General features: G+C 38.7%; 1 protein-coding gene across 1 annotated transcript; it reads right to left on the bottom strand.

Moving 5' to 3' along the window:
- Positions 1–17225, bottom strand: LOC134845934 (structural maintenance of chromosomes protein 5-like). Its single transcript, XM_063863065.1, has 13 exons — positions 16863–17225; positions 16420–16750; positions 15862–16112; positions 15416–15614; positions 12033–12232; positions 7988–8180; positions 7202–7422; positions 6323–6817; positions 4260–4469; positions 3740–3856; positions 1272–1438; positions 769–950; positions 1–486 (listed from the first exon to the last, which is right to left on the bottom strand). Exons 1-13 carry the CDS (start codon positions 17216–17218, stop codon positions 181–183), a joined length of 3228 nt encoding a protein of 1075 aa, XP_063719135.1. The 5' UTR covers positions 17219–17225; the 3' UTR covers positions 1–180.
- Between the last annotated feature and the right edge of the window lie 8482 nt (positions 17226–25707).

Below are 25707 nucleotides of genomic sequence, written 5' to 3'. Positions count from 1 at the left end.
AACAATACTAACCTAAATTGCACTTCAATCAATTACAATTTTGATTCACAACTGAACCCAATAGACAATCAAATAAGAACACAATTTCATTATCATATAACTGCTAACTCCAGTTTATATCGACTAAAATCAACAATAATTGCCAATATCTGATTGTTTCAAAAACCTCAATCATCATTTCTATTCGCCATCCTGAGTAGCTGCCGTAAGCCGTCTGTGCTTCTTAATAAACTTGGATATGTTCCAGTCTTTAGAACCAATATCATTCGCCACTCCGTTATTCACCACTAAAACTGACATGTTTGGCTGGTACTGCAGGTCTAGTAGTAACTTAGGAGTCACAAAGAGGTACTGGGAAGTCTTGGTGTCTGAGTCTCCGTTGCAAACTGTCTCTACGATCATGTTGAACACCTTGCGTTCGTTGTCTGCGTCCATGCCTTGGTTTATCTCATCCACTATTCGGAAGGGTACGTCTGTAGTCAGCTCCTGAAACACAAAATCAGTCAACACGCGCCATTGGTTTGGTTTCTAAATATTCGCCTCATATTAGCTAAATATTACAATAAGATCATTTACCATCATTTAAGCATGGCTTTAGATATTGTCGTAAGACTTTCTACTATAACTGGAGACATCTTTCTCAATCTCGGTTAAAATCATGTTAACCTTCAGCGTTAACAATTATTTTTTAATCAAAAAAAGTAAATTCGGTTTTATCTTAAGCAATCCACTAGCGATTCAGAAATTGAAGAAAAACATCTGTCATACTTGCAGTGCCAGTAGGTACAACATGGTGGCCACACTCTTTTCTCCCCCACTCTGGTACTCCCGCTTCAACTCCTGCACCCCCTCACCCCTCCTGTAGCTCACTTTGATGCTCAGTCCGTAAGAGCCCGGATCCAAGTCCCCCTTACTCTGCAACTCCACTCTACCGCTGCACTGCATCTCACCTATAATATCATTTAGCTCACAAAAAAAAGCTGGGGATCTATTTAAAACTGAAACGTTGCGGACGACCGGGTTTGTATTGCTTTCACTCCTCACTGTTAATTTTTACTCTAACTTCTAATAGATTTTGTCTTTCCAAGTAAACTTGTAAAATATCCGGTTACATAACAAAATGAGAAAAGCCGGCAAGGAATCCGTAAAACATTCGCTTATAAAATGCATCAGTCTTCATAAAATTAATCCATAATTTTATCTTTATATGTATGATAACTATTAGTTCCGATGCTTTTTTCAATTGTCAATAAACAACGACATCATCTTACTCATGAATCGGGAGAAGTTCCTATCCAGTCGTTCTATGAAGTGTTTCACACTCTGCAGCCACTCGTAGCGTAATTGGTCCACTTTCTCCTGGTGTGTGTCGTGCTGGCGAGATCTGCTGTCTTTCTGAGCTCGCAGTTCTTCCACTTTCCGATTCAATTTCTCGAATCTACCAACATACACAAATCGTTACAGGGTATCAAATACGTACCAAAAATTTATCAAAAACGTGTCATCTTCTAAGCAAACCGTGCAGAATCTGTGAGCAGCCTTCGTTTGATTTTGAAATATTCTTTAATACAGAGTTTTTGGGATAACCTTTATTATACAAGCATCTAACTGGGGAAAAATTGGCCCATAAACACTTTTTCTATAACCTAAAAAAATGGACACAGAAGCGAAGCGGAGCTTCGCGCCACATGCGATAGAACGAAAGCGTAGCACTGCGTGCTTCTAAATAGCGAGTGAGATGGAAATAAGTAAGCAACAAAAAACTTGAATAAATCAAAACAAAAATTCAATCTCAGGAAAACAGACGAAATAAACAACCAATAGCATAAACAAGCTCGTAGTATGTTCCAAGCGTTCATTAAGCCAACAACAGGTGGTTAGACATCAACTGATCCGAAACCAAAAAAAATTGCAAAAGAAATTGTTGTCATGAAAAAAAAACTAGAAAGAAATCAACATTTTTTTTCGAAATACGAAAATTTCAATCTCAAAAAAACAGACGAGAAACACAGCCACTAGCATAAAATGAGCTTTTAGTATTTTTCAGGCGTTCACTAAGCCAACAATTAATCTGAAACCAAAAAAATCAAAAGAAAATTGTTGTCATAAAAAAACTTTAAAGTCAATTTTTTTTTGAAATACGAAAAAATCGATCTCAGAAAACATAGCCAACTGGCAGTTGGAAAAGAGCAACGAATGCAAGGAAACTTAAAAAAACTGACTTGTTTCAAAATCCTTCAAGGTTTGAATTTCGAAGAAAAAAATTAGATGGCCTCAAAGCTCTTTGAATTTGTAGAACAATTTATGGTGGACACATTTTTGTTAAAATTGATCCCATTTGAGAAAACTGGATCAACAGGTAAAACTTTTAGTTCGCTGGGAAATCTGATAATCAATTTCCATTTTCGAATTTAGAAGTGGATCAAATTTTTTGTGAGCTTTACACTTGCTGTTTGATAGTGGAGTTTGCCTTCCTTTTAACAATGGAAATGCACTGATCTTAAAAACAAATCACAAATCAAACCGCGAAAAACCAAAATTGAGCGTGAACAAATTTTAAGAATTTTTCCTGAAAAAAAATTAAGAAAAAAATCATCAAGACCTATATTAGAGTACTCACTACGTGCATTACTCTGAAAACAGACGAGAAACACAACCACTAGCGTTTACTTAAACAAGCGTTTAGTATTTTCCGAGCGTTCACTGTCGCAAGTTTAAACATGGATAGCCGGTTGCTCTGCTAGTAGCACAAATGTTCCAACCACACTCGAAAAACTACAAAAAAAAGTTTTTTTTTTGCTCAAATTAGTGTCGCTTCTTGTGCATGAAGCAATGAAAGAACTATACATACTCGTATAAATTTAGAAAATTAGGCATAATTGTTAACTGTTTTCTTCATAAAACGGAATACGAACAAAAAAGGAAACATTTTCTAATCTTTTGCACAAAATTTTTTCCATTTTTTAGAAGCTTGTAACACAAGTTTTCGTTTAGTAAAATCAAGTTTTAGCCTAAATGGCCAACGTTACTCGATATAACGAACATTACGGGGTCGCTTTAAACTCTCGAAATAAGTCTAAAACCGAATTGTTTCGACACTGGGACAACTTTTTGAAAATTTTTAATGTCGTTTGAATCAGGACCGAAAGGGCTTTAATATGCTATATCGCTTGACCCATTAGGTTGCTTATTTATGGCACCTAATTAGCAAAAAAACTTAAACACGCCCAAATACAAAGTTTTTCCCCATTTTCAATGACAGGAACAATAAGGAAAGTAGGAAAATGTAAGAAAAACCTTGAAACAAATTGTCTGCTATGAGCTTTAATCGAACTTCCGACCTGAAGATTAGAGTTTTCAGGTTCGCGCACTTGCTCAACGATCGCTTGGGAATAAACGAACACTAAAAAAGCCACCAATGAGGCAGCTAAAGATGCTATTAAATTTCCAATGTTTGGAAATATACCAAGTGCCACCAAATGAGCACTTTTATTTGCTTGTTAGGAAGGGAAAAAAGTTGCTTCGTAGTAGTACAATAGGCTCCACATGTTTAAGTAATAAAAAAATGACAGCCCGCGAATTATCGCATGCGAATGGATTAAGTGAACTGAGATAATGATGCTCCGCGACAAAAGTCCATCTTTTCGAAGGCAATTCGATCTATTTTGTCTCTGTCTTTTTTAAAGTTTATCAACCGTCTCTTCGCCTAACTTTTCTATATTTGTTTCCTAGCTCCTACCTTTCCACCACCCCTTCGTCTAATTGGACTAGTGCAATTATGGCCAGCTGTTCCTCCTCCTCCTCCATCTGCTGCTCCACCGACACCACATCATCAGGCACACCAAACTTCTGAAACCTAAACACAGCAGAACATAATCATAACATGCAACGCCATCAGACATACAAAGAAAACACATAAAACTCAGAAAAGCAATTTGGTAAATTCTAGTTGAAAAATGATTGGAACACTAAATCGCGATGTATGGGAACGTATGAAAGATATAAATCAATTGATGGCGTCTCATCATTGGCAACTTTTATTCAACTCCTCGCAGTCGAAAGTTAAATCTAGCTCTAAAATCTTGCTTTAGTAATTCTTGGAAGTGAGCAACACTTAGAAATTATTGATCTTGTTTTCTAGGATGCATGAAAGAATCCAGAAAGGATACTGAATAAAATTTTTCTTCTTGAATCAACCCAGTTTATTAAGATATTCTTATGCTACCCGCAGGCAATACTGAGAACTAAATTTTACTAACTTATCCTCCACATATTGTGGTATGGTCTTGGCAGTGACCTCTAAATTAGCCTCCTTAAGTGCATCCACCCAACAGTTTCTGGCCTTCCTCTTTTTATCAGTCACTGTCTCCATCAGTCTCTGCAACTCCCCCTCCAGAGTACTGTTGGACTCCTGCTCTGTCTTCAGCTGTCGCTCACACAGCCGTGTGCCAAAATTGTCTATTTCTACTCTGAAACGAATTAAAGCATAGCAAAAGTGTCAATGAATAAGGAGACCGAAAAAAATCTTATTTTTGAAAAAATTTATCTTCTGAATTTAAAAGAAAAAAATCATCCTTGAGTTTTTAATGTGGTGTATTCACTATGTTGATTGGGACTTAATCACAATTTAAATCCTTTTGGGACATTTTTCTGTTTATATTTTTATGAAGAGCGGCCTCCTATTGGGCATGTATGGAATGTCATTTATTCAAATCTCCATAATCGTTTCTATTTCGGTTATATTCACGAAGGCAAACATTTGTCTAACTATTAAAAGGTGTAGTAAATCGATGTATCAGTGAATAAGCATATCAGTTAACAGAATTATGAAACAATTACTTAACAATTAGTTAACAATTACGTAACCGGTTGCGTAATATTAAATGCTAACTCAGATATTAAATACTAAGAATAAATTCATCAAGGAATCAAACTGAAAAACTTTCCACAGATTGACTGCAATATTTCATTTCAGCTGTGTAACTTAATTTACAACGATTTGCAATTTTATCTAATAAACATGGAGGCGAAGCGGAGCTTCGCAATACTTGCAATGCAAAAAAAACACATTGCGCTAAAAAATCATTGCCGCTACACAGAAGCAAAGCTTCCGTTCGAAAGCACTAGAGAGAACACTGAAAAAAGCAGCTCTATTAAGTGCAAGAAGGAAAATAAGAAACAAGTCTCGAATTGGTAAAAACAAAAATCGGCTGCGTCTAAAATTCGAATCAGCGAGGTAGAGATTAAGAGTCTCACACACAAACCACTCAGCCACGGAAGCTTAATAGGTACCACAGACAAGCCACGAGTGAAGCAGAGAACAGATACTAAGCGATTTCCAATCCTGCAGTGAAATTTCCAAAAATACGTGAACACATTTCATGGACACTTTTATTTGCGAAATAGGTTAGAGAAAAAAAAGGTTCGTAATAATCCTTTAACCTGATCGCAAGTGTAAAAAATTAGAGCTAAAAAACTTCATAATTGCATCAGATGAAGTTCATAAACAGCCCATAAAAATGGAAATCATTTACCGAGCGGCACCAAAGGCGACAAACTTTGGGTCGAAACATGTTGAGTCGAAAACAAAACTGTTGTCAAAAAATTTCATTTTAAGTTTTTACGACCCATCCAAACTGAAACCCCAAACGGAAAATTTCATTTTAAGTTTTTACGACCCATCCAAACTGAAACCCCAAGAAAATCCCAAACGGATATATGTTTCCCTCGAAATTACGCTGAACAAGTTGACTAAGCCGATATAACAAAAACTGAAACTGCTTGAATATAAAAACGAAAAAACATGAAAACAAAAAACTTAAAATAAGACATGGTAAATTTGAAAATTTGTGAAGTTTCAGTTATAGTAAAAAAAATGTTTAAATTACATTAAGCTCCATGCTTTAAAAGTAAACTAATAAAAACCCTACCAGAAAAAATTGGATTTAAAAAAAACGGAAATTGAACCGACACAAACTAAGACGAAAACAAGGAACCCAAAAAAAAATAGAATTTTTTTTTTGAAAAGATACTACAACCTGAAACGGGCTTGATCTAATTAATAAATTATCGCGAGGGTAAACACGTTACTTTGAAACCGTTGATACTTTAAAAAATATATTTTCGGTTTACTGGACACCTTTTTCACAATTTTCATTTTACTAATCAGGTAATTTCATTATCGGTTAACTGATCTGGTCTGCCCGCTTTCGGGTTGCTGATACATCGGCTTGCAGACTTACCACCTTTTTATAGAACATAGCGTAGATAACCCTTAAATAAAGACCACGTTCTGGTTAGGACTTTAAATGGCTTATCTTACCTCAAATTACAGAGAGATGCTTTCTGCAACTCCTTCATAACCTCTTCCATTTTCCCTTTTACATTTGCCATCAGCGCCAGTTTCTGCTGCCTCGAATCCTGGAAATTTTTCGTCGCCTTCTCAAACTCAGCCTTCATGTTCACTTTTGCCGACTCTATACTTCGCAGTTTATTCGATTTCAATTGCAGCGAAGTTTCCAACTGTTTCCGTTGCTTCTCATTATGCGCTAGCGAAGATTTCTCCGATTTCAATTGGTTGATTTTATTGCTGATCATGTTCATTTTCTGGAATATTTCTTCTAGAACCTTCTTGATTTGCTGTTCCTCCACCAGTTTTTCTGTTCTTTGCTGCTGGATGACCATTTTCTGACTCAGTTCGAAAGTGTCTTTGAGAAATCTGCAGTTTCTCAGCTGCACTTCGCCGGATGATATCTGGCCAGAGTATTTTGATTTCTTGCTTTGGAAGCGACGATCATTCGAGTAAAATACCGGAAACCTGAAACAATCTTCATGTTTAACAAAAAAAATCTTAAGGAGAGCTCTTGATGATTGCTGAAATTTTGATCGCTTGTTGCTTAAAACAACCTGGACAAATATAAACTACACGTTTCGGACACATTTTTTACACGTTTCATAATATTTACTTTCAATTTATATATTTACAAACATAGATTGGGGCAAAAATTGTACGGCTGGAAGAATTTTTGTTCAATAAAATCAGTACAATATGTTTAGTATATAATCAGACCGAGGCAGGTCGCAACTTTTATTCCAGAACCTTATAGTTTTTTCTACTCCAAAACCTTAGATACAGAGGTACGTTCAGATTATAATTGAATAATTATCATATCTTCCGACCAGTAATATTGTTCTAACTGACCTCTGGGAAAGTTCATCGATGTTCTGGTCTGTCAACTGGTTTCCAATCGGAGTCTTGTGGAAGAAGTAGATCTTCTGCAGATATCTCATCACTGGCCCAGGGGCACTTATGAAGTCCAGTAGAACTCCATCGCAATTGAACCTACTGAGCTGTTCTCTGGCCAATCTGTCCGAAGTGAGATCTTGGCTGGGAGCCAAAAGGGAATCTACTACCAGACCCATCTAAAATGAAACAAAACGCCATTCTTTTTTTCATGAGCTGCAAATAATGCATGTTTCCAATCTAGTTTTGACTTTCAGAGGATCCAACTATACTCATACACATGACAACGCGGCAAAAATAGATCCCGCACGATTACCTAATATTGTAACAAGTAAGTTATGCATATACACATTGACATAAACAAGGACTGTTTTTTTCTCGAATTTTCTAGTCTTTATTACATCACCATAAAATTCATTCAATTTCAAAAATCTTTTACGATTGGAACTCTGATACACAGAGGCGAAGCGGAACTTCGCACCCTTTGCGATACAAAAATGAATGACTATGATCCGAACCCACGACCATCGAGTTAAAAGCTGCGCGACTTACCCACGTCTGCTCGATCGATCATAGCGATACAAAAATGAATGACTATGATCCGAACCCACGACCATCGAGTTAAAAGCTGCGCGACTTACCCACGTCTGCTCGATTGATCTTAGTAGAAAGCCGTGGGTTAACTATATCGTATCTTCTACACAAAATTAGTGCCATTTCTTAACTGTTTTCGTTATAATTTACCTGGTCATTGACGATTGATGAGAACTTGTCGAGATCCTGTTTGTTGGCGAACACGAATGCGAACAGATCTTTCTTCTTCAGATGCATCTCCACCTGTCTCCGTCTGCTCTGGTCGGTGACTGCGAGGGAGAGGAACATCGGCAGACTCCACTCCCCCTCCAAGCCCAATTCACTCTCGTGCTCCTTCACCCACCTCAAAGACAAAATTAATGTGAAGTGAATTGTTCGTTTAGCCGACGATTAAAACACCTAATAGAAAAGTACAACCATCTTGTTTAAGAAGTGGGTAAGGTAAACTCAGTGGAAATCAAAAACACGTACATAAAGCAAATAGAAACTAAGCCGGTATAGTTTCCACCTAAAAAACAAAGCCGAAAATTTCAAGACAATAGATAGTTGAAAACAAAATTATTTTTCATAAAAAATTTATTGATTTAACTTTAGCAATAAGCCTAGAAAACTGTCACTTAATTAGTTAAAAATGGACTTTTGGGAAAAAAGCGACTCAAAAACTAAATAAAACCAGGACACTAAAATACAAGACAAACATTAAAAAACATCGAAAAAAAATGTAAACCGATCAAAAAAACTAGGTGAACCGAAACTTTCATGGCTCGATAAAAACAACTAGTGGCCCAGCTAAAGCTTGAGGTAGGTAATTGATATTGTATGAATTTGTTATACTGATTTGGGACGAATTGTGTAATTCAAAAAATGGACATTGCCCAAAACCTTAGTTGTTTCTCTACTAATTTAAGCGGTAGTGAAAAATTTTGAGATAATGGAATTTTCCCAAGGACCAATCAGTTCTTTTACAAAAAATGAAAGAGTCGCTGGTTCTGCAGGAAAACTTCACGCAACCGGTTCTTTCAACTGAGCTTTTCGCCTGAGATTTGATAGGGAAGTTTCTAAGCAAATTCAAAAAAAAGTTTCTAAAAAACGGTCAGAAATTCTAAAAAACAGTCGAAAGATTTTCTGAAATCCAGAACTTTTTTTCTGCAAAAAGCAGGAAGTGTCTCCATACGCAGAGATTATTACCAAACCAGGTTTCTCGATTGAACACTGAATCTGAGAATTGGCAGGGTAGTTTTCAAGTAAAGTCAAAAAGTTTCCAAAAACGGTCTAAGTTTCAAAACTTTGCCTAGTTTGAAGATCATAATTTTTTCTTCAAAAAACTGGGCGCACAAATTTATTAAGCTACACTTGCAACAACCTGATTTGCCGATTAAATCTACATTATCAGATTTGGCAGGATAGTTGGCGAGATAAATCCAAAAAACTGTCAATAAATCAAAAATTTGACATTTCCGGCAGAAGAAACTCACATAAACTGTTAATTTGATTGTACCAAAAAACTCAGTTTTGGGAGAGTCGTTTTCGAGAAATTTTTTCAAGAAAAGTTGAAAATATGCGTCATATTCCCCACAGACTTTTCCGAAGGCGGTAGACAGAGGGGTAAAGTAAGAAGAGACTAGGGGACTAAGCAGGCCTACAGGGGAGCAAGCGGTCTTTCTAATAATACACCTTTTTGGAAATCGGTAGAAGTTTCTGACAAGCTTTTGGCCAAAGGTAAAAAAAACCTTCTTGCTTCTCTCAAAAAACAATCAAATAAAAAACCCAATCCCATGCATTTTCATAATACCTGTTTTTATCAAACATGAAATCTAGGCAAAAAACACAGGCATGACATTTGAATTTTCATTTAGCAACCGAGCAAAACTTACTAAGCGGAAGCAAAGCGGACAATCTTAGAGCAGACACCAGTTGAGCGAAGAAAAAAGATTTTATGAACTTTGAAAGTTCAAGTCCCCCCAAAAACTACAATGAACAACACTTGCAACTACCACGATCTTACAGCACAAGAAAATAAAACTGTGATCTGAGCAGAAGTCGGCAAAACTTCAGCTGATAAACGCAAGTCTGACGAATTAAGTTTTACCGGAACAAAAAATTTTCAATTGCATACTTACTGAAATAAAAACAAGGTCCGGCTGTGATTCGAACCCCGGACCTAAGGATTAACACGGAACGGCGGTACCTCTAAACATAATGCAGGGGAACCGGGAATTTGTTAAAATTCAGTAATAAAGCTAAACGAAAATTTGCACACAGAGGCGAGAACACGGCAAAACAGCTGCTCTGTAAAGTGCAATAAAAAAAGTAGAAAGCAGCAAAAATTGGCTACGTCTGAGATTTAAGAGTCTCACACCCTAACCACTCAGCCACTGAAGCTTAATAGGTAAGAGCCAAACACTAGTCACAAACAAAAGCAGAGAACACATGCTATGCAACTTCCAATGCTACAGTGAAATTTCCAACACAGAGCCGAAGTTGCACTTCGCATGCACAAGCAAAAATATGACCAATAAGGCTACTGGGAAAACTGAATGAGTAAAACTTCGAGTCTACAAATTTTCTTAAATGACACACGCCAATTATGAGTCTACATAGCTGCTAAGTGATGCAAGCCAATAATGACGCATTAGCAGTACCAGTCAATTTGAAGAAAAAAACTATATAAACTAAGATGCCTCCAAATACAGAGAGGACGCATTTTAACTAGTATACGAAAAAGTTCAATAAAAAATCCGACCCTGCCCAGGTTCGAACCTTCTTGTTTTGTTGCTGGTCTCCTTCCCTACCTCTACGCTACAGATCCATGATACCTTGAAGCTAAAGTGCTATTTGTAATATGATAACCTCTGTTAATATCCTTAGCATTGGCTGTACTTAATAGCTAGATCAAAATGAACATTTCGTCGCAACAATTGCATCGCAACAATATTTGCGACTTAGGTTGGAAAAAAAACTTCATAGTATAACACAAGCTATGCTTGTGTAAATAAGTGAACACTTTTAATTGAGAGTTAGGTGGGCAAAAAGAAGGTTCGTAACAATACACTAAGCAGACGCTAGTGTAAAGAAAAATTGTTTACGGTGAAAAATATAATTCCCGATTACAAGACACTTTGCTTTCGCAAAAATTATAAACAATGAAATTTGAACTTATTTTATTTTTCCTTCCCAACAGTCAACATATAACAGAAAGCGCGCTATAAAGTTGACTAATACGACCAATTACCAGGGTTGTTATGTTGAATACACCATATGTTTTAAACAGTGTTTTAAACGTTTGTTTTTAATAGCTGTTTTCTATTATTGTTTTTTAATCCGCTTTTTCACAAAATACAAGCATCGAAGTTTATGGAATCTCACAACACTGTCAATTACCTTGTTGCCTCAAATCAATTTGGAATGATTTCGTGCGGGACAATTCAACGCGCTTAATTAAGTCGCCCTTACGCTTTGAACATCATAGACGAATTCCTACAAGCGCGCATAAATTATTCCAGAATATGGTCAAATTGGCAATTTTCAAACCTCCTTAACTTAGCAAAAAACAAACACAGGTTAAATATAATTTTAAATTCCAACTCAGGAAGTCGATATCTTCAGTGGGGTATAACTATTACTTCGATCGCCAAAATTGGTCTGATTGAAAAACCCGGAAAGTCAGAACAATAAACCATAGTTATTATGAATATGAACAGCTGCGGGGGATCAACTGAACAATAACCTACCATTCACCCCAAAATCAACAGTTCTGTGTGGATAAAGTTCATTTGATTAGTGGAATAATCAGTTGGGTTTTCAGCGAATCAGACCATATCAGTATTTTTGTGTTTTTTGAACAATTCTGGCAAAAAAACTCTTTCTGAATTCATTGGCCTTTTCTGTTAACCAACAAAACCAATTCAAAATGACTAATATTTGCACAGATTCGAATTAGAGTTTTGTCGTGGAGATAATTCGCTTATTCTATTTGACCGAAGCGGGTAATGATTATAGAAACCGTAATTTATTTTAAATTTTCGAAAAAATAGAGCATGTCAGCATCTGCACTATGGGAGAAAGGTAACAAAGCCTTATCAATCAAGAAGGGCTTCTCTTAGACAAGTTGTTTACAGAAAAAAAAGTCTTGTATTTGATAAGACTTGACAATAGCAGTGTAAAAACTGAGAGTAAGCTCGGTGAGTTTACTCACTGATATGCCCTGTAGGAATGGGAGTGGAACTGGTTCAATTCATTCTCCCTTTCTTTCACTTTGTGCTCGAAGTTCATCAGCAACTTGTTCAGCTGCTCCAGCTCACTCTTCTTCCTCTGGTAGTCCATACCCACCCGTCCATGCTCATTCTCCAATGGGGCTAATTCAGCATTCAAACCATCAATTATCGCCTCCAACTCCTGCAACCAACACAATAGTTATCAAAGCAGAAATCAATAGAATTTCCCAAGCAACTGCTATTATTGCAGTTTTCCGTGAATTCACGAAAAGAGATATTTCAGAAATTTCGATAATCGTCACCAAGTCGAAATTCTAAAATCGATGCGCCTATACAAAATACCAGTCTTCAGCAAAAACTACCTGTTAAATTAAAATTTGAACTCATCATGAAAAATTTTGGATTCAAGAGGCCTTACAGAGTGACTGCAATATATTGGTTGCTAACAATTGTCCTTTGGGAAAATTCTGTAGAAGATAGGATGATATTCAATATTGAATAAGATGTTTATTGTTCCAACCATTGAAAATGGGGAGGAACTTTGTATTCGGTTAGGTTTTAGTTTTTTCTTTTTGTTTTCCACGCAAAATCAGGTAGCCCAACGAATCATCGGACTGGGCTGAGTGATATATCAAATTAAAGCCCTTAAAATCGTGATTCAAAACACATAAAAAAAATTTCAAAAATTTTTCCGCTCTTCGAGAAACCACATTAAAAAAGAGATTTCCTTTAAGCTTTTCGAAATTGAAAAACAATTTGTGATGAACACATTTTGGTTAAAATTACCCAATTTGAGAAAACTGGATCAATAGGTAAAACTTTTTTTTTTGCTGGGAAATCTGATAATTTCCATTTTCGAAAAAAGAAGTCGATCACACTTTTGTGACCTTTACAATTTTGCTGATCGATAGTGGAGTTTGCCTTCCTTTTGTCAATGGAAAGGCTCTGAACTTGAAAAAAAAACAAGTCAAACCCCGAAAAACTAAAGTTGAGCGTTTCCTGAAAAAAATCACCATGACCTAAATAAGAGTACTCAATGCATTCATTATTCTCAAAAAAATCCCCATGAGAACCAAATTAACATTATGCTCATTGGGTTCTCATGGTCCCCATGAGAACTAAATTAACGTTACACTAATTGGGTTCTCATGGTCCTCGTGAGAACCAAATCAAGGTTATGCTAATTGGATTCTCATGCTCCCTATGAGAACCAAATCAACGTTATGTTATTTGAGTTCTCACGGTCCCAATGAGAACCAAAATAACGTTATACTAATTGGGTTCTCATGTTCCCCATGAGAACCAATTCGACATTAAGTTTATTGGGTTCTCATGGTCCCCATGAGAACCAATTTTACGTCATGCTAATTGGGTTCTCATGGTTTCTATGAGAACCAAATCAACTTTATGTTGATTGGGTTCTCATGGTCCCTATGAGAACCAATTTTACGTTATGCTAATTGGGTTCTCAAGGTCCTCATGAGAACCAAATCAACGTTATGTTTATTGGGTTCTCATGGTCCCCATGAGAACCAAATCAACGTTATGCTAATTGGGTTCTCATGGTCCCTATGAGAACCAAATCAACGTTATGTTGATTGGGGTCTCATGGTCCCTATGAGAACCAAATTAACGTTATGCTAATTGGGTTCTCATGTTCCCCATGAGAACCAAATCGACCTTATGTTTATTGGGTTCTCATGGTCTCCATCAGAACCAATTTTACGTTATGCTAATGGTTCTCATGGTCCTCATGAGAACCAAATCAACGTTATGTTTATTGGGTTCTCATGGTCCCCATGAGAACCAAATCAACGTTATACTAATTGGGTTCTCATGGTCCCTATGAGAACCACATCAACATTATGTTGATTGGGGTCTCATGGTGCCTATGAGAACCAAATGAACGTTTTGCTAATTGGGTTTTCATGTTCCCCATGAGAACCAAATCGACCTTATGTTTATTGTGTTCTCATGGTCCCCATGAGAACCAATTTTACGTTATGCTAATTGGGTTCTCATGGTTCCTATGAAAACCAAATCAACGTTATGTTGATTGGGTTCTCATGGTCGCTATGAGAACCAAATTAACGTTATGCTAATTGGGTTCTCATGGTTTTCATGAGAACCAAATCAACGTTATGCTAATTGGGTTCTCATGGTCCCTATGAGAACCAAATTAACGTTATGCTAATTGGGTTCTCATGGTTCCTATGAGAACCAAATTAACGTTATGCTAATTGAGTTCTCATGGTCCCTATGAGAACCAAATCAACATTATGTTTATTGGGTTCTAATGGTCCCCATGAGAACCAAATTGACGTTATGCTAATTGGGTTCTCATAGTCGCTATGAGAACCAAATCAACGTTATGTTGATTGGGTTCTCATGGTCCCTATGACAAACAAATTAACATTAGCTAATTGGGTTCTCATGGTCCCCATGAGAACCAAATCAACGTAATGTTTATTGGGTTCTCATGGTCCCCATGAGAACCAAATCAACGCTATGTTGATTGGGTTCTCATGGTCCCTATGAGAACCAATTGAAGGTTATGCTAATTGGGTTCTAATGGTCCCCATGAGAACCAAATCAACGTTATGCTTATTGGGTTTTCATGGTCCCTATGAGAACCAAATCAACGTTATGCTAATTGGGTTCTCATGGTCCCTATGAGAACCAAAATAACGTTATGCTAATTGGGTTCTCCTGGTCCCCATGAGAACCAAATCAACGTTATGTTAATTGGGTTCTCATGGTCCCCATGAGAACCAAATTAGCGTTATCCCAGAACAAAAAACTCCAAGCCGAGTCGCTCTTAGCATTCTGTTTAGTTTAATTCAAATGCATATCTATAAACGAAGCCTACAGACAGTTGTAAGAGAGTCAATAAACGCAAGAAAACAAAAAGTAAAAAAATATATGGCTCTATAGCTCTTTGAATTTCAAAAACAATATGTGAATGATAAGTTTTTGATAAAAAATGATTCGAAGTAAAAAATATATGGCTCTATAGCTCTTTGAATTTCAAAAACAATATGTGAATGAAAAGTTTTAGATAAAAAAATGATTCAATTTGTGAAAACAGGACTATTAGTTGAAAGTTTTAATTCAGCTGAGAAATCTGAAAATTAAATTCCACTCTCGTAACTAAAATTTGATCATGATTTTCGTCATGATCACTTTTGTAATTGTAAAGCTCAGCTTACCTAACTTTTGAGCAGACCAAAATTGAATTAAACTCAAATAATGCATTTATCCCTAGAAGCATTCATAAAGACTTTTCCTGAAAATAAAATCACGACCTGAAAAAAGTCCGAACTACATCGACTATTAACTCAAAACAACATGAAGTTCTCTTCACCTTGGTCCTTGTGGCGATACTTTGCTCTGACTTTGTTGTGTCCGTCAGATTCTGCTGAATGATAGCTATCTCCTCTCTCAACTGCTGAGCCACGACTACTCTTTTCTCATCGTCTAGCTTCCTCTGGTCTAATTGATGATGCACCTTCTGTTGTGCTTCTGAGAACTGCTCTGCCTTCTGCATCACTACTTCTTGAGATCTGAATTAAGTCAAAATTAACAAAATATATCTCAGCCAGCTGAAGTAAAGCTATGATTTTCCGCAATTGGCAAAATTAATCTAGTTTCCGTAAACTTGAGCAAGATCAATGTTTTTAAAATGTCCTTAAAACATTAAAACTGACACTACTTCACATCAAATTCTTCCTTTTTAGGCAACTTTAGTTCCTAGTAGGCAACCAGAGGTCAAATAACAGCTGAGACAAATCCAACAGTTTATCATCTAACCTTAGGCAGTTCTGCAGATTCTTAGAGCAGTCTTTCACTTTCCGCATTGACTGGACAGCCGAGTCTTTTTTCTCACAGAGTACTTTCTGAAGTGGCTTCATGTCCTCTCTCTTAACGCTTACTTCCTTCTCAAGAACATCTCTTCTCTCTCTTAACTGGTTGAATTCTTTCAACTCCACTTCATAAAGAAGGAACAGCTTCTTCTGCTTCAAAACACTTCTTCGCTCTTCTCTGTCGCGTTTATCTTTCACCTGCAAAATTGAATAATTTTGAAGCAGCATTGAAACTTATTTATAAATTTCCATGGCATAACTTATATCATGAAAATTATGACCCTTCTAGTTTGAGGATTTTCATGAAGATCAAATTTTTGTCACTGGAACGCATCACGATTCTGATTGCTCAACCTATAAACGACTAATAGTCCTTGACGATTCATCCCACATTTGTTGTTTGTTTTGTATATGTAAGCAATTTTCACATTTCTGATACTTTCTCAATGTTTTTCTCTGATTAAAAAACCTATAAACTACATGAAGGACAAACAAAGTAAAATACCTGTTGCACTTGCGGCGCTAAAATGTCAATCTCTCCAGAAAAGCTATCGATTAACTCTTCCGTTTTCTTTTTCCATGCTTCGAAATCAGATCCTTCATTGGCTAACTCTTTCAATTGTTTGTGCTTCTCACTCAATGAAGGGTCAATTGAGTTTATTGAGTCCTCTAATCTAGCACTGTCGCTCATCGCGGAAAAAGCTTGTACTCTGTCCTGTGGCAGAAACTGGCACAGACTTTCAATTCGGATGCTCAATTGAAGCTTCAATTGATCAACATGAGAAGCGGTTGAGGTTTCCCCATTCACAATCCACTTGTTTTTCACTGACCCAGTACTGAAACGATACACTCAAGCTAAAATCCTACAATATCACTTTTGAAACCTATTCTCCACAAACATGGGCCGCTTTAAATCTATAATGCCATCAAAATAGCTGTTTAACTTACCGGTTAATTGTTCGCTCTATCGTAAAAGCTGGACCAGCTGGATTGTACAGTTCAATTCTCAACTTTGCAACATCCCATCCGTATGCAATATATTCTCTATCGTCTTTGGCTCTTCCAAGAAGGGTCGCTTTTCCATTAAGAGCCAGGCAAATTCCACATACAATAGAGCTTTTCCCAGTTCCATTGGGGCCCATAATGACATTTAAACAAGGGTCAAACATAACTGTGCACTGCTGGTAAGTCAGGAAATTTTCCATAGTAAGTGATACTAGCTTGCCCAACGACCATTGTTCACGCGTAGCCACACAAGTACGTGTTGTGCTTCCAGCGTCTTTCTTTGACGCTCTATTAGTCATTGGTCATAATCCTGAAAACAATCAAAAAGTCAATAAGTTTTCGAAAAAAACAAATCAGGTCAAAACTCTGAAATTCAAGAACTCTACATCACGTCAAAGTTAATTGAATTTCATGATTAACTGAATCTTACATGATTAACATTTTTACACATAGGTAATGTAACAGTCGCCCACATAAGTCGCATACGAGGTTAAAGAAAAAATAGGCCCTATAACCATTGGCTCAAGAGTCAGGGACACAGTCTCTTCTGTTTTTCTACCTCAAGCGGGTCGGAGCCAATTCGGTTCACTTGCGACATGAGACTAAAACCTGCGTTACAGCTTAAAGGCCACTACCAAAATACCCCCCCCCCCCCACACTCTAGAGAATAAGAACGCCCCCATGCTTAGGTCTCGAAATACCCAAAACACACGAACGCCATTAAAAACAGGGTCCGAACCTTATGTATAGTTACTTTTTATTAGACAATGGACCTTTGATCCATTTCAGATGGATCAACCTAAAAACTCTCCCTAACTCAACAAAATAATATAAAACACTCAAAAAAAATAATTTAGGTACTCACAAACCGACACGACCTCTGGAATTTTTTAAGGAATAAGTCATATTGAATTCACTATTGAGTACCAAATAAAGAACTTTGTAAAAAGAAGCACTGCAAATACCTTACTTTCCATAAATAATCATCCAAATAAGTTGAGTGATATATGCAACAAATTTTTTTTAAAAACTACAAATATGTACAATATACAAGTATTATAAATCAGCTTTGAAAAAATAGCACCAAATTACAGTTAAGAATAACAGTTCAGTGAAAAACAGCAACCGGGCGAAGAGAATAAAGGAAAGGTTAGTCGCGTCGTGATAGGGAATTATTGATGGAAATATCTTGGTTGTAGCAGGTCTGGCTTCTCATTTTGCGGGATCCTCTAATGCAAAGAAGGGCACCTCTCATAATGCAAAAGTTTACACGGGTTCGTAGCCACGAAATAGTTTCAGAATAGTGGGTTCCGCGCTTCTCAGAGGTCAGGAGAGCTAGCTGGGAAATAAATGTTGAAGTCAGGTTGCTGCAGTCACCACTGGTTGAATAGATAATGGGGGTGAAACTTGCGTGCTCCGAGTTCAAAATTCGTTCCTGGTAGTTATTGATTTTCTCTTGTTCATTATGTTTGAAGGTTTCAGAAATTTTCCGGTTGATATTGGTGGTGGCTCCGGGATTGAAAATTCGGACGTCGAAAAGAGTGCGTTGACCGGTCCGCCAGAAACCCCTTGCTGCTATATCCAATCTTGCTCCATCTTCGGCACGGTTGGAGTTAGTTTGGACAACTGGTTGGAGACTCGGTTCAATGGAGACGTCAAAACAGGTTTCGCGTATGATGTTCGCCAGCTGGTCACGCAAGTCGTTGTGTCTTTTATGAATAAAACCACCAGTGGTGCAATTAAGGGCGTGGGTGATGTCGTAAGGTTTCCCACAGACGCAGGCAATGGGAAGGTTATCAAGACTGATACCGTATCGGAGGCGGAGGAGGTCTTGAAATTCCATTTTGTTGAGAGCATACCCTAACTCTTTGATAGGGAGGGTAGTTAACCACGCTGAGGTGCCTTTCCGTCTCGTATGTTCTAGAAGTCTGTCTTGGCGCTCAGATAGCTTCGGCCGGATAGTTTGCAGGAGTTCTGTTTGCGTCTCGGTGTTTTGTTTCCGAATATAAGCCCTTCTAGATTTCTGATCGGATTCGAAACCAGAGGGAAAATTTTCAGATTGCGTACATATTAGGTCCACGTGTGGTTCGCAAATGAATTCTGAAGCCCGGTTCATTGGAGCACTCTGTCTAATTGGGTCGCGAATGCTCAGGCCGCCCAACCTGGCTGGTAACTGCGCAAGTTCGAGCGACGTGGGATCCAGTTTGCAACCAAATATGGTTTCGAGCAAGTTGTTGATAGAGCTTGAGAGGTTATGCCATGCTTCCGCGGGAGTTTCCATGATGCGCTGAAGGTACGACCATTTGCTTTGCAGGCTGAAAACAAGGCCAGCGTACGCGGCTTGCGGTTCTTGCTCTGCTATTTCAGTCAGCTTTTCCACCATGCTTGTGAACTTCTCTGTTTTTTGCAAGATGAAGTCAGAGCAGAAAGCTGTTGAGCCGATGACACCACCTAAGTACTTCTTTCCCGAAGTGCGAATAATCAACCCGTCACTTTTGAACAGTGCTTCTGCTTCATCGAGGTGTTGTGGTTTGACAACGAGTACTGTTTTGGAGGGCTCCGGGAAGTAACCGTAATTCGGGCCTCGAAATTTCATGAGTTCCCACCATTCTTTGACACGGATAAGTTTCCCTGCACCAGCTCCGTCATCGGCGTAAAAGCTCTTGTGAATGTCGGTGACGGTTTTATCATAGACAAGGGGGATCATGCTGATGGCGTACATGATCATTGCTGCCACGTCTCCTTGAGTGGTGCCTTCGGATGACAGGATGGACTTCCCTCCTACGAACAAGATAGCTGGCTGTTTGTAGAAGTTATTGAGGAAGGGGTGGAGCTGGGGGCATAGAATTTCGATGTTATGGAGAGCCGTACCGCGGTTCAGTCTATTGAACGCGTTTTCTGCGTCAATGAACAGGGCTGCTTGGCACTCGTCGGCGTTGAAGGTCTTCTGCATGGATCGGAAAGCAGATTCAATCCCGGCGCTAACACCTGCGCAAGTTTGGAGGGGGCCAACAATCTCCCTAACTTCATCTTGAAAGCACTGGATAAGAGCGGACGTGATTATTCTTCTAAAAATTTCTCCGATTCCAATAGGGCGGACGCCAGGTGATTTGTCCAGGCCAACCATGCGGCAGTTTGCTATGGGCTGCATCACTGAAGCGGGTAGTTGCTCTGTGGCAAGAATTCTGGTAAGATCAGCGAGAGCGTGGCAGACGTCGTCGGTTAATTTACCAAAACTATCGGAGCAAAGCATACGTTTGGCGCCTGTTGAACTTAGGCCGCTTGGTCCCGCGCCTCCAGTGCTGTTGAGTGCGCATTTGCGGATAAGCGCGCCTGTATTTAGGTCGATAAGGTCGATAAGCACGACCTCTGGAATTGAGTAACTAAACTATAAAGCAACTCTAGAATTGATTGGGTAATTAAGTTTAACTCCAGAAGTTTGAAATAAGCAAGTTTTAACTCAAGAAACAAGTTTTTGGTCTGGACCATTGGGCAGCTTCAGCTGTCCACCTTTCCACCGAAGGTTCACTCTGGTCCACTCTAATTTACTTCTCCTCCATTCGCGATCACTTTCCGTCTTCTGCCAAGGATAAGAAAGCTCTACTCTCGTTCGAATTATGGATTGCAAATTGCGAATAGCAATTTCCCGCTGCTATTTTTGACTACTTTCCCGCCATTGTAGTTCGAATCTTCTGATGTTATTTTTCTGGTATTTTCAGTTGTCGCGAAAAACTTGAGCAGGACATGCTCAATTCGAAATTTTGAAAAATTGCATTTCACTCCAAAATCAAGACTGAACGTTTTCTCAAGGTCAAACTTCCAAATATGATCATATGGCACATACTCCCCGGATTCAAGATCGATGTCCTCATAGCGTGTCGTTGTCTGTCAGTGAGCCCCCAGAAAATTGAGTGCGTCTCAAGATACAGCGCCAGTTGTCATTTACAGAAGTTTGCAGCAGATTTAACTTTATCTACACCCCAAAATTCACAACCATGCAAAATTTCCGCCTTGTAAGCTAATGATTAAAATGTCTTTTGTCTTACCCATTCATAAAACTATCATGCAGCATTTTGATTTATATTGTAGATACCATAAACAAGCAACAATTAATTTTTATTAAAATTTCTTTTCCGTGCCCTCAGATTTCATCTGTGTGCCATTCCCCCGGATTGGCACAGCGAAACCTTCCGTCGCAGAATAAAAAAGACGTTAGAGGCCTTAGTGATTGTGTATGGATGAAAACGAGGCTAGAATATTCGGGAATTTTTTAATTTTCGAAAATTCGAATTGCGACGTTACATTTCTGAGAAATGCGAAAACGGCCATGTTTAGCTGGAAATTAGAGAAAAACACAACAACAACCGAATTAGTGAGAGGTAGTCGGACGAGAACGATATAAAAAACGAAGCCTCTTATCGTGACGATCGCGCACAATAAGACAACTAATTGGAGACAAGAGACTGAAAGGAGGCTTCAGTGGGGAAGAAGGAAGAAGCAGTACTCTCCCGTGCCACGAATCAGAAATAATAACGACGTTATTACTGAAAAGGCACGGAATCGGAGGCTCGGCCCCCAGAGACAATATATGGTGAAGGACTGTGATAAACTGACTTTTTAGCTACTCTGATGTCATAAACTTTTGAATTAACGCCGGTATTATTTGTTATTTTAGAATATGAGTAGCTAGAAAGAGGAAAGGGTCAATCCATCTCCATTGGATTTAAAATAGAACTGTCATCAAAAACATAGTAAAATAGGATATACCAGCCGTGTTTTTAATAGCAATCATATAGTCTGGGAATCCGAGACCCAGATACGTGGTTGTGTTCGCATGTAAACGAAAGCTGATCAAAAGTCGTTTGACTGATGGCCTGAAAATAGTGAATTTTTACTTAGCCCTAAACAGACCAGAAAATCAACTGGCAAGGTCGAGGCGGTGAAAAACGAGTAGGATTAAGGTAACTGACGCCTGCCAGTCGTTAATAGGTACTTTTTCTACGCTCCGTCACTGTGTAGTATTTGGGCGAATGTTAGATAGACGTTTTTATGGCGCTCCTGGGTGGGCCTGTCAAAGGCATAAGACCACCATGATCAGCAAACGTTTCAGCGACGAACCCTCCGCTCCTGGCGTATGCCCGAGTTACTGGCCTTAATGGCCTTTGCTGTACCAGGGGGAAGGTGTCGACCCTCCGCCTAGTATTATTTAGCTTTTAACTTAGTTAAGACCAAAAACTCCGGGGGCCGGAGGTTTAGGTGGGAAGTCATGAGCCAGCTTATCTCAACGTCCCGGGACCAACAACAATTAAAGAAAAATGGCGAAACCAAACAAAAATCGTGTATAACCAAGAAAAAGCCAAAAGCAAATTTATCTGAAATTAAAAAAAGTACAAAAAACAGTAAAAAATCCAAAAAAGACCAAAAACAATAAAAAACATAGAGTGACAGTTTAAATGGTGTTTCCGGACGAGATGCGATCTGACATTTTTTTTTGTTGTTTCAGATTGATTTATATCATTTCTGATCGAAAGATTGAGTGTTTTGGTGGCGGGTTAGGTCCCTCCCTTGAGTGCTATTTGAGTATTTAAGCACGTTAATGGTGATTTTGCCCGTGACCGGAGGGTAGAGTGGCAAGCTGACTGACGTATTCCAGACTCAAGAGGTACATCAGGGACAACATCCACAACGACTGTTGGGTATCGTTGACACAATTTTAGTATCGTTCGGGTACTATTTCATTAAAACTTAAGTGGTGGGGGGCACAATTGGCGCGGTTCGATTGCACCCTCCGTCGATTGCGAATTTCCGAATTAAGGGTCTTAACTCGGGTATTTTGGTGCAAAAGAGGGTATAGTAATATTGATTAGTGACTACTAATAGATTATTATCCTTACTATATTACTTATCTCCTATTTAGACCCGAGAAACACCCAAATTTTGTCGAAAATTACTGACTTTCGACCAAACTGTCAAACCCCAAAGTTTCAGATGTCCGAGCTTTTCCGAACAGCAAAAAGCTTCTGTACAGTGAGCTACTACAGAGTTTGATCCCCCTAACTAAAAAAACCGCGCGGAAAAAGACTTAATAGAAGTTGGCGAAAACAACGTTTTTTTGAATACCTTTTGAGGATCGATTTTTTGAGTTTTTAGAGTTAGAGCGATAAAACTTTTTGTGTTAGGAGCGTGCTAGCATAACGTGCTCAGTTGTTAAAAAGATTTTTGAGTAACCCTCCGAATAGCTCCGCGGATAGAAGTAACAACTTAAAGATAGGAAAAGGAAGGAATCGGAGGGTCCAAATATGATAGTTGTTGGCCAATTTTTAATTCCAAAACAATTTTGATCCAGTTTTTTGCTTTATTCCAGTGCCGCACAGGGTTATTACGCTCGTTTCAATTATTTTTAGGCACTTTTAGTAAGAATTGCGGAAAAAGTCTTACAGATCCTATATAGGTGGTGAAAAAAGGCCAATTTGACGAACGCATTTTTGGCAATTTCGCAAAGACTAGCCAACCGATCGGAATAATTTTGGTACTATAAGTCGACGTTTTTGATCACATTCCTAGACCGCGACCGTTTTTGGGGTCGATAACTTTAGGGAAGAAATTTTTTTTAGAATTTGTTGGTTCGGAGGGTCAAATTTTTCGGGAACCCTCCGAGCGGCAGAAAAATTTATAATATCACCTTTTTATCCTACTGGGAACGTTGACTGAGTCCACCAACCAAGTTTTAAGTCAATTAGAGTGCAATTGGAGGGTTTACAGCGGTAAAAACATCCCTTTTCTTGATTTTTGGGGAACCCTCCAAAGCAACCCTCCGGAGTCAGCTAAGCCCCTTAGCAACCCTCCTTAATATAAAATTTCCACGCAGCCCTCTGAAGAAATTAAAATAACCCCCGTAGTGGATTTAGCTTGTTTTGACACTTTTTGAGGCTAGTTGGAGACCCTTCTAAGTGAGACTTGAAAAATTTAGAATTTTGAACGAACCCATCGAAGCAACCCTCCGGAGCGTATTAAGCCTCTTATTGACTTTCCTTAGTGAACTTAAGGGGACCCTCCGAAGTTACTTAGGTGACTAAGGTACCCTCCGAGGTAACCATCCGGAGTAAGTTAAGTGTCTTAACAGCCCTTCGAAGTAACCCTCCGGAGTAACTTAAGCCCCTCAACAACCCGCCTTAGTGAAGAATTAGAGGCACCCTCCTGGGCAGTTCGAACATCGTAAATATCCATTCAAGGCCGGAATAGAAGTTCAACTACTAACGGGGTGTAAATTTTGGGAACTTAGGAGCCCAGTTGATCTGGAAATTTGCGATCAACTTTGGATTCTAGATCGGGTTTATCAGAAGTACCTGAACCAAAAAAATTTTTTCGATTGTTATTTTGGTTGTGTGGTTGCGTTGAGCTACTTAGTAGGACAGCTCGGGCAATCGCAGGACACCTAAAAGAAGACCTCGGAGAGTGTTTTAAACAAAACATACTCACTTGAGAAGGCAGTGTCCTGGGCTTTGTTCTTTTGGAGCGTTCCAATCGAGGGAAGTCTTTTTCTTTAAGACTAAGTTTTAATTGTCTGTTGCTGAAACGATCACTGCTTTTTTATAAAATATCGTTTGATGCTAAACGAGGCAGTGATTTGATACTTCTGTAGCGGTAAAGTGATACTGAACAAAAAAAATTGCTGTCACCTCTAGGGTGTTTTTATCTAGTTATCAATTGTGTTTATTGTGTGTTATTGTAATATGCTGAAAAGATTTGTGATATTGTTATATCAGGTAACTGAGTGTATTTGGTAATATCTTAACACTAAGCAGGCCCTTTGTGTAGCTTGAGCTGAGTCACTTATAGTATCTTGAAGAGATTGAGGGATATTTTTGATATTAAAGGGTTTGAGTGAGTAGACTTGAGCAGGTTTTCTTCGAATTTAATTTTGGAATTTTTGCATTGACGTCAAAGTTTTATCCAACCCGACCACCACCATCACACGGACCTGGAAGAGCCACGCGAGGACTTTGAACAGGAGGAAGTTGAAAGAACGGAGGAGGCCTCGGAGCATTCCGAGGTTGAACAGCGAGAAAAACTATTGTTCTAGGGAGCGTCCAAATCGGAGACTACATGTAAAAGGGGGAGAAAGGAACAATCCTCTCCAGTTAAACAGGGCAAGAATGCGATGATGTCTAGCATAAGTCCGAGGGATGAGCAACCAAGTTCAAAAGCGAAGAGAAGCTTCAAGACGATGTACGATGAACACATGAGGTCGCTCCAAACTGATGGATTACCCTCTGGATATGACGGTCCGGGGCTCATGCACTCGGACATGGACTTCACACCTAGCCCGATACAGAAGAAGAGCAAGAAAGCGTTGTCGGATTCGCCAACTAGACCATTATCAGACGGAATAACGATGGGAGCGTTGTCGACATACGACAGACTGATGATGTCGATGGGCACACAGAAAGGTGGTGCATCGTCGAGTACCAGGCTGCAACCTCAATTGACGTCATCGTCTCTTGGTCTGATATGTTTGCCGGTGTAATGACAGGCCTCAAAGAGCTGCAACGGGACATGACTAAGAAAAAAGATCGAGTCGAAGAGAGGGCCCAGCAATGTCAAGAGAAATTCGGAAATGAGTTCACGGATGTAAAGTCTCAGGCAAGAACCGACCAGGCCCAATTGATTCGGAACACCGATCAATGTTTAGCACAGAGCTTGACACTAGCAGCCTAGGAGTCGGAAGAAAGATACATTAGGATGGCGAGAGAGATCGAGCGATTGTTGAACGATCTTGACAATACCT

The sequence above is a fragment of the Symsagittifera roscoffensis genome, chromosome 5 (assembly GCF_963678635.1).
Source record: "Symsagittifera roscoffensis chromosome 5, txSymRosc1.1, whole genome shotgun sequence".
Lineage (NCBI taxonomy): Eukaryota > Metazoa > Xenacoelomorpha > Acoela > Convolutidae > Symsagittifera > Symsagittifera roscoffensis.
This window is presented reverse-complemented; position numbering and strand designations above follow the sequence as displayed.

Bases quoted from the DNA above. Each gene is read 5' to 3' on its own strand.
- LOC134845934 (XM_063863065.1), bottom strand. From the start codon at position 17,218: ATGACTAATAGAGCGTCAAAGAAAGACGCTGGAAGCACAACACGTACT. The intron at 4,470-6,322 runs GTAAGATAAGCC...AATTCGTTTCAG, and splicing joins GCATCTCTCTGTAATTTGAG to AGTAGAAATAGACAATTTTG. The intron at 1,439-3,739 runs GTAGGAGCTAGG...GTATGTTGGTAG, and splicing joins GACGAAGGGGTGGTGGAAAG to ATTCGAGAAATTGAATCGGA.